General features: G+C 45.0%; 1 protein-coding gene across 1 annotated transcript in view; it reads left to right on the top strand.

Moving 5' to 3' along the window:
- ndst1b (N-deacetylase/N-sulfotransferase (heparan glucosaminyl) 1b) overlaps window positions 1-9440 on the top strand; it is a 62775-nt gene extending 53335 nt beyond the window's left edge. Inside the window, exons 12-16 of the mRNA XM_076273743.1 lie at window positions 125-299; window positions 2254-2424; window positions 2912-3021; window positions 3887-3989; window positions 5391-9440. Coding sequence (XP_076129858.1) covers window positions 125-299; window positions 2254-2424; window positions 2912-3021; window positions 3887-3989; window positions 5391-5510 — 679 coding nt within the window. The 3' untranslated portion in view covers window positions 5511-9440. The remainder of the gene's footprint in view (window positions 1-124; window positions 300-2253; window positions 2425-2911; window positions 3022-3886; window positions 3990-5390) is intronic.
- The last annotated feature ends 367 nt before the right edge of the window (window positions 9441-9807 follow it).

The raw sequence follows: 9807 nt of genomic DNA, 5'->3' as shown, positions 1-9807 counted from the left end.
TAAACCACTCTACAATTTATAAGTATTGAGAAGCATCTCACGGTTATCTTTGAAGTTTTGCCAGACGAGAGTGTCCCTGACTGAACTGATGTGACTGGCGCTCATCCTGTGTTTTCCGTCGCAGGTACATGGAGTACTTCCCTCTCCCCTCCAACACCAGCTCGGACTTCTACTTCGAGAAGAGCGCCAACTACTTTGACTCGGAAGTGGCGGCGCGCCGAGCCGCAGCTCTGTTGCCCAAAGCCAAAATCATCACCATCCTCATCAACCCTGCGGACCGGGCCTACTCCTGGTACCAGGTGAGCGAGCGCCGGCAGGGCAACCCGGAGCGCGGAGAACCCATCCTCATTACAGGGATCCACACCTCAACATTCTTAGATACAGCGCTTAAAGTTCTCAGGCACCATGCCAGAATTCAGGTGTCGGCAGGGTTGTTTAGGATTTGAAATGGCTTTAAACATTTCTAATAGCTTCAGGCATAGAAATGTGTTCCTTGCTTTAACCCAGTGGTCCCCAAACTACGGCCCGCCACCTAATTTTGGGTGTCCCCCCTAGTCCGTGGTATATAGCATCCGGCCCGCACAGGAGTACGACACTGTCAAACTATAACCTCCTTAATTTCCCCCATTCATTCTCTATGGTGAGTCTTAACAGCACACATGTAATACTTTTTATGTCCACCGGTGGTTATTTTGGCACTGTCTCGAGTTTGCCATTGAAAACGGAATGAAAGGCCTACCTGCAAACAATGTAAGATAGGCCTATGCTGCTCAAAGTATTCTAAAAGTTTATCAATTAATTGTTAATAGGCCTAACTTCTATTCAAGTCATATTTCTGGGACTTTCTGGCATAATTATTTCTATTTTTTATTCACTTGTTCAAATATTCATACAAAGACCGCAGAGTTCACACAGTTCTCACCAGTTGAGTGAAAGTTAGAATGGTGGTCAGATATTTTTTCCAGCACACTCATAGTTTGAGAACTTCAAATTATTTGTACGATATTGCTTGTTCACAACTTGAGCTGTGTATGCAAAGACACAGAGTTCAGAGTTCACAAATATACTTTTGGGAATGCTAAAGTCTTTTTATTAGTACTGTAGGCTATTATTTAATTTGAGCTATCTCCATGTTAAACTACATTTGATATTGATATGGCATGATGGCAATATAAAATAAGCACAGCTAACAATGGTATTAGATTGCAATAGCCTGATTGAATGTAATGGATTAATATTTAACTAAGGTAGACTGCTGTTGTTAACAGCACTAAGCTGTTATGACTGTTAAAACTGATGGTTTTGTCTTTATTGAAATCTTCAAACCTATCCATAACAAACCAACCACCGTAAGAACTTATTCCTCTTCGGAGGTTCGGAGGGTGCTAATCGCATGTATCATTCACTTATGTATGTTTTTCTAGTGTAACTTCTAGAGTGCCGTTCGTTAAAAATAAAAGTCCCTCAGTTGACTTTCAAACAAAACAGAGAGCTAGCTCGCTACTTCCTCCCCCTCTCTCCCGTGCTGCTCCCGTGCAATTGAAACTCTCCTAAACGCGCATCTCGTCTGTGATTTGCTGGAACAGTTTGTTTTTATTTGGGCTAGGTTTGCCCAGGTTGGTTTTGTTGCCGTTTTTGTAGCCTGGACTGTCCACAGAGATCATATTTTTTTACAGTGTATTCAGGATAGGCTAGCGGATGGTTAGATGATGTTTGCAGTAAGTTACATAAAATGTTTTAGCCTAAAAAATGTGTGCCATTGCTTAGAGCACCTTTAAACTTAAATTGGGGATGTTGCAGACATACTCCAGGTCATACTCTGGCTCTCTCTTAAAGCCAGGCATAGTGAGCTGGCCCTCTGAAGAAAAAGTTTGGGGGCCACTGCTTTTACCCCTGCTTAGATACCCTCCTTGGATATCGCACTTTGCTTTTCGCACTCGACCCTTTCTAAGTATAAAGATGATACACATGGAAGTTGAGCAGTGTTGCTAGGCAATGCTCCTGAGTGTTGTTGTTCATGCACATTCCCATTTTTGTTTTTGTGGAGACATTGAATCATCAGTAGGCAAATGGTCATGACCATCCAATCAGAACACATGGAACTGGTTATGTGATTGGCTGGCCAGTAACATTGCTCTAAAAATCCTCCCCATGTACCCTGACCATTAGAGTATGTGCTGTTGTTGCCAGTTAAGTGTGTTATTAAATATGCGGTGAGTCTGTGACAACACTGCTTTATCTTCTCGACCACAGCACCAGCGGGCACACGATGACCCAGTTGCGCAGAGGTACACCTTCCATGATGTCATCACAGCTGGACACGACGCCCCAGCCAGGCTGCAGGTGCTGCAGAACCGCTGCCTTGTGCCGGGCCTCTACGCAACCCATCTGCAGCGCTGGCTCAGCCACTACCACCCCAGCCAGGTGTGTGTACATGCGTGTGTGTGTGTGCGGGTGTGCGTGTGTGTGTATAGTTGGGAAGGTTTGTGGAAGTGTAACATCACTTGCCCTCTTCTTCCCTACTGCTTTCCTGTTCTAGGTCACCTGTATGACCTGTAGGTGACATGCACTTTAGGTTTGGACAGATTTATTGCCAGTTCAGAAAAGTGACCGTGTGTGTATGTGTCATTCATGGAATTCAGAAAGGATGTCTGTTTAATCAATCTGATATTTTGCGACCCTGGGCTATATCAACGTCATCAGAACTGTTATTGATTCTCTACTTGGATTTAGAAAGTGAAGCCTGTGATTAATCAACCTCTCAATACCACCTCATTTCCCCCACTACAAGTATGCATCTCCGTGGTATTGTTTTGGGACGGGCTTTGTGAGTCAAGGAGAGTAGTAAAGACGTTGGATGGATGTTGGAGGAGGTCCAGCAATGCAGTGCTGACTGGCCATGTTTTGTCAGATCCTGGTGTTGGACGGGCAGATGCTCCGGACCGAGCCTGCGGCAGTCATGGACAAGATCCAGAAGTTCCTCGGGCTCACAAACCTCCTCAACTATCACAAGATCCTCGCGTAAGCTTTGCTCTTTTTATCTGTGGCTTGACCCCTGGTATATTACCTCTGTTTGTTTTGTCTGTAGTTTCTCTCCGCAGTCTGCGCTCGCGCTTTCTCCCTCTCTGCTTCTCCTTCTCTCTCTCTGACTCTCTCTCACTCTCTCTCTCTCTGACTCTATCTCTCTTTCTCCCTCTTTGTCTATCTGACTCTCTCTCTGTCTGTCTGTCTTTCCTTCTGTTTGGCTTTGATGAGTGACGGCGAAATTGAGATGCTGCAGTAGCGGAGAGTCAAGAGTCTCTATTGACTAGTGCTCGGGTCTGGGCCGCCTCCAGGCCCAGCCCGCTCCGCCGCCCCCGCCACCGTCTGCGGAAGCGGCTGTCAGCACTCAGCCGGGCCCACCCTGCCAGCGTTCATATGTCTTTCGGGTCCATTACCACCGCCGACGCCTCTGTTCCCCCTGCCTGTCTGTTCAACTCCTTTCTCATAACACCCCGTTTTTTCCCTCCCCTTGATCTCTTCCCCCTGTCTGCTCCTGTCCTGGGCAGCCTGTTCTCTCTCTCTCTCTCTCTCTCTCTCTCCCTCTCCCTCCGCTTTCCCTCCTCTTCCTCCCTTCTCTAGTGCTGGACCACATAATCGCTAACCCAGGCACATAAACAGCAACATCTGTTAGTCACATCCCCCAGTGGACAATGGGAATGTTTTGTCCCGTGTCAGCTCTTTAAACAGCGAAAGCTGTGTGCCATCTGCTCTCAAATCGCTTTCCATTAGACTGACGTGGAAAGATCTGCCGGCTTATTTATTTATTTACTTATTTACATCATCCCCCTCTCCTGTCTTTTATCTGAACGTGCACCGTCTTTCCACGTCTCTCTTCCTTGTTCAGGTTCGATCCGAAGAAAGGGTTCTGGTGTCAGCTGATGGACGGGGGAAAGACCAAATGCCTGGGCAAGAGTAAGGGCCGCAGATACCCGGACATGGATGCAGATGTGAGTTTTGGATCTATGTACCACAAGCATTAGATATATCTTTACAGTTAGTCATCCAAATGTCTGTCTTGCTATTTTGTAGAGACTGGTGCGCACATCCAAAAATATGTTGTAACAGGTGCCAGACAAAACGTGTCAGAGAGAGAAGGAGATGGTATGCACACTGTATGGGCTCCAAGAGATACTTTATTTATTCTTAAAGGCAACGTTTCCATCTCAACAGATCTTCATCAGGCAAATAAGAACTCTTAATTGAATCATCAGTATTCTTATTTGCCTGATGAAGATCTGTTGAGATCGAAACGTTGCCTTTTAAGAATAAATAAAGTATCTTGGAGCCCATACAATGTGCAGACAATCTCCTCTCTGTCTTGCTATTTTGAAAATGAGTCCCAGAAAGGACTCTGCTCTAAGTTAGAGCCCCTGTAGGCGCTGTATTGAATTGCGCCGCTGAAAGTTGAGACTTGGAAGTGGTGCACAGAACCAGGGCTGGTTTAGTGTCACCCTCAGCAGAAGTGACAGGTCCTTGTCGGCTCAGATTCTTCTGGAACATCAGCAGCAGGGCCTGCAGCACTGTCCTCTCTACAGCACTGTCCTCAACAGACCGAGGCAGTGAGGGAGGGGGGAAAAAAACAACAGGAGGGGAAAAAAAGTGAGAGGAGTCCTGATACTGACTCCCAGTCCTTGGCGTTACCTTGAGGCTTCTTGGCAGTCACATCAAAGTTAATTAGCGGGGAAGGACCGGGGTCACGTGTTGCGTGACTCCTCCGCATGCGAGAGGGGAAGGCGCTGCTGCTGCTGATGATGATGATGATGATGATGATTCCGAGACCCCTGGTGGCACTGCGGGAAGCTAGGGCGGGCTAACTCCCTGAGAGAGCCTGGTGGCACTGCGGGAAGCTAGGGCGGGCTAACTCCCTGAGAGAGCCTGGTGGCGGAGGGCACGGCTGGAAGCTGGCACCCCTAAACACAGATGGAGCCTCCTGTGTGTGTGAATGTGTTCCTGTCAGAGTCGCCAGCCTCTGTGCCCTCTGTCAGTTCACACCTGCGTGAGGAAGTGAAAATATACATACATACATACATAAATAGAGAGGAGGGCATTCTCAGTGGGAACAACTTGAGTGTTTGTATGTGTATCATTTGCCAAGCGTCATTCATGCCAATGGCAATAGCACAATCCCTTAATACAGCACGGAGAATTGCAGTGTACACACGAAGGGGGATTAAATTGACTTGGTAATAGGATTTAAGTTAGATTGAGTATCAGTGAATAATAGAGTGGTAAGGTAAAAATTTGACCTGAAGCCTAGAATATGTATTTGTCTGCAAATTCTCTCTCTAAATATATATAGAAGTTTGTAATCTGTCTGGATTTTCTATTCTCTCCTCCCACCATGGCAGTCTCGTAACTTCCTGCGGGACCAGTACCGGGAGCCCAACATTGAGCTGTCCAAGCTGCTCTACAAGATGGGACAGCCCCTGCCCAGCTGGCTCCGAGAGGAACTGCTCCACATCAGGTAGCAAGAGCCCCGGCTGGCCACACCGCTCAGTGTGCCCGCCCACCACCCTCCCCCTGAGGAATGTCTGGCTTTGTGCGTAAAGGGGCACGGCTTCTGCTCACACTGCCCCCCAGAGGCAGGAAGACTGCATCCGACCCCTCCCTTACCCCTCCTCCCCCTTGCTCGAAACCCCACAGCCAGCACCCTGTCGGCAGCCCAGTCAGGTGGGCTGTTGATGGGTGTTGGGGAGGGAGCTGGAACGAGCATCCTCAGTCCACTACCGAGGCTATGAGGAGACAGTTTGGGGTTACAGGCCTCATGGTGGGCTGGGGTTGTGGAGGACAAGAGAAATGAACATGGGGAGAGGAGGAGACCCTGCTTCGGAGCGCACGTGTACATGAAGCTATTTTTTATGGCTGCTGGACAAGAAGGTCCAGAGGGCCCACACAGAGGAACGACGAAACACTGGGGGGGAAAAATGAGAGACTTTCTTTTCCCCCCTTGACGTGTCAAAAGTTCATCTCCCAATCTCTTTCAGCCCTCTGTTTTGAGAGAGATTTGTGCACATATACACTACTCCCCACCCCACCCACCTTCACAATGAAAGAGATAGTCATTTGAAATTGTGCCAGTTTTTAATGAACACGCTAGCCAATTCTTCAAGACTTAAGTGCCAGGGTTGAACACTCATGTCAGACCTTTATTTTGTAACCCCCCCACCCCCCTTCTCATCAACACTCATTTATCACTGCTGACCACAGGCTCAGTGTGGCAGCTTGGCTTCATGTCGGAGGGGAACCCGAGAGAACTGGAGCATGGTGCTGTCGTTATTCGATTGCTCACCACTACATCGTCTGTACACAGGAATTAAGCCCCCAGTCACTTAATCTCTCTCCTCTCTCCAAGGGTATGTGGTATAATATTCAACAGCCAGGGAATGTAGACCAGCCAGAGTGTTCTGTTTGTAAGAGACATATCAGAGGACCCCCTGCCGGTCCTCTTCCTCCTCATTCTCCTCCTCTTCTTTTTCCACTCTGTAGATTGTCCCCTTAATAAGATCCAGTGGTTCTCACAATGGGTGGCCATAGAACACTAGCAGAAGACGAGGAAGACCTGTGTTGATTCCGCTCCCTTTAAGCAGAGCCGAAGAAAGAGAGCAGTCATTTTGTTGAGTTGTTTGCCTGTGTCTGTTACAGACTAAGACACACACATTTGTTTTTTTGGCTAAACCATTTAGTGAGACTACAGGGGATTTTGTTTTTTTTACAGGGATGTTTTCTGGAGCATGTCACCATAGCTGACACCACACCTAACGTGAGTTCCCTCTAGAGGATCAGATCACTGGCAACAATCCCCTAACACATATCTACACTATCCACACGTATCTACACACATTCATTCTGCAAAAACACCAATAGGCATACAGAAATTATGTACTCAAAGTACAACCCCCACACCCCCTACGCAACCTCCCAAAAAATGCAAGAAAATCACGAGTTTGGAACGGGTTTAAACTTTGTCAGTATAGTTCTCTCAAATCCTTCTTTTCTATAGCTTGCAACATTGTAACATTTGCACAAAGTTATATTGATGCTGAGGCATCATTTTTGTTCATTCTGTGTCACATTGGTTAGTTTTTACATTTTTTTTTAAGATGGAGAACTGATTAAACGGTCAGCAAACACTAAGGTCTTTAGTGTTTACTAAGGTTTTTTTCTAAACCACAGACCAGGCTTAGACATCATGGCATTTGGGGGTGAAATTGCAAAATTTGACTTTTAGTCTCTATGTAAATAACATTTTATGGGAGTTTTTAATGAATGATGCATTGTGGTACTACAAAGAAAGATAAGCTACACCCATGTCAAATGTGAAAATCCCAAATATTAATTCAAAGGTGTTGCGTTATGGTCCATATCATGTTTTGCTGCCTTAACTGAATTAACCAAACTAGTTATTTAAATAAAAAAAGACAACTGAAACATCAATATCATTTCAGTGGGAAGCCTTAAAAGGAGATCTTTTTCAGTACAGTGTTGAAATACGAATGTGAAAAATAAACTGATCTTCAAACTCTTGTTACTCAGCCTCCTGCCGTGTCCAGCTATCTTTGACTGGCACAGAGGCAGGTTCACAGAACCAGGTCTGACATCGGACAGCCACCCGTCTGACAAGCAAATGTATTATAATGTTTGTTATTGCACCGACTCTGGTTTCATTGTATCTCTGGAACTTGGACCGCTGTAACCTTGTTACCACTGTGCAATGACTGTGTTAGTTCAGCAAATTTAATTGTACCGCAGTTTTCCAGGAAAGGCCAATCCATGATGAGAGCCATCCAAAGGCGATCTAATGGAATGTCTGACTATTGTTCTGTCATTGTTGTGTAATGCTCAACAAACTACAAATGATAAGATCCAGTGCATTGCCTGAACTCTGACCCAAGGACTCAAACCAGTCTTTGCAAATGAAGAAGGCTGCAGGGAGAAGATTTACTAACAGATCTTCATAATGCCAGTCTCACTAAATGTATGGAAATGAATAAACCAGAGCCCCGTTTTATTTTTTTTGTTTGACTTGACTTTTTTTATCGGACTCTTCTGCTGTTTGAACTCTAGAATTAATGAGGATGTCTTCTAGCGCAATGCAATACGATCCTACCCTTTCCTGTGAAGCACAAGCATGTGGGAGCTGTGTTCATGTGTTACACCCCACCATCAGACCTAGTTTGCTGAAAGTGCACGGCAGCTTTTTGAGTCTCTCAGTCCACAGGAGAGCAGCCGGGTGGAGAAGAGATTTTGTATGCCATTTGAACGTACAGTACACCCATGTGGTGAAGCTGGAGTCTTGGAGACCTGACAGTGAGATTTGTTCCTTATCTGTCTCTATAGAATGGCTTTTTTTTGCATTTCAGTGTCCCATGTCTGTGGCATGCATTATTCATGAGCGCAGCTTGTGGTCCTACCATGTTTCAAAGCATCCAATTAAAGAAGCACTGTGCGTTCAGTGCAGACTTTGAAAAAAAAAAATGAGGGGTTTTAATTGGATTTCACCCTGTGTGATGTTAAAGACTGTTAATCCTCTCTGAAAGTGATGGAAGCTGTGTGTAGGGGAAGCGTTGTGATTGCACAGTTTCTGCTGTTGCTTTCTTTTTTCTTTTTTTTTTCCTTATCCAAGGTTGGAATGTAAGCTGGCAATATTTTCTAATTTCTCCTGTTACCGTGAAAACAGGCAGTCAACTATTAATTGGTTATATTGACAAACTAAACTGTACGAGTCATTATTACACATTTTCTTGTTTCTCCTATTGAAGTTTTTTTTTTCTTCACTCGCCATGGAGACGTGATTAGCTGCATATCTTTTGTGATTCGGCAATGTCTTTGTTGGAGGGATTTCATCTTGGTTCATCATTTCAGGTTTAGCATTTCTTTTGAAATTGGTATTATCGGTTGTCTAAGAGGAAACTGGCTAATCCTATTTAAGGTACTGAATTGTGCACCTTACATGGAACACTGTTTGGACTCCAAATTGAACTACAAACCAGTGGTCAAGCTGCTCTCATTTCACTCCCCCCCCCCACGTTCCCCAACATGGCCATGCTGACAATGCAATAGTTAATTGGTCACCTGCACCAAGCACAAAATCCTTTGGTTGAGAACAGGGGGAGGTTAGGGGTTGAATGGTTATTTGTATGCTCCAGCCGAAGGAACCATGGCAACAGAATGCAAGTTGTTTCTCTTTTGGCCCCTGTCTATTATTGAAAGATCCCAGTGAATCTCACACTGCCAACATTGTGCTTTCTGTATGATAATGTAGGTTATTAATTAACAGTGATCATAATGAAATAACTGTAAGGAAATAATAATAATAATCACCTGGACTGTACAATCAAACATATTGTTGTTAATATTTTTTATTGTTGGTAGCTAATATTTTTGTGATTAATTTACAAATAAAGAAACCACTGTCTTTTTATCTTGTGTTTTTTCTCATTTTTCTCTTAATGACGTGTTAAGCATAATAGATCAAATGCTTCATCATAACCAAGCCACCGTGACCAATGCACTAGTCTAACAGATGGTGGTGGTAATGCACTCCGTTTGCAAACTGCCAACAAAAAAAAACTTACTGAAGAAGAAGAACAGGCCAGTGAACCCTTCTTTTTTGGTGAGCTTTTTTTTTTGGCAGTTTGCAAACGTGGTGTGATGGCAAGTGTAGCCTTAGCCTCGTTCTGGCCGCCGGGTGAATCCAATAAGGCGAATTGCATATGATTTAGCAGAATAGCTGAGGTAGAACATGCATTACTATCATTTGTCCAG

The sequence above is a fragment of the Alosa pseudoharengus genome, unplaced genomic scaffold, assembly GCF_046254945.1.
Source record: "Alosa pseudoharengus isolate Yale_2024_CS ecotype anadromous, Long Island Sound unplaced genomic scaffold, YU_APseudo_1.1 YU_APseudo_1.1_scf_8, whole genome shotgun sequence".
Lineage (NCBI taxonomy): Eukaryota > Metazoa > Chordata > Actinopteri > Clupeiformes > Clupeidae > Alosa > Alosa pseudoharengus.
This window is presented reverse-complemented; position numbering and strand designations above follow the sequence as displayed.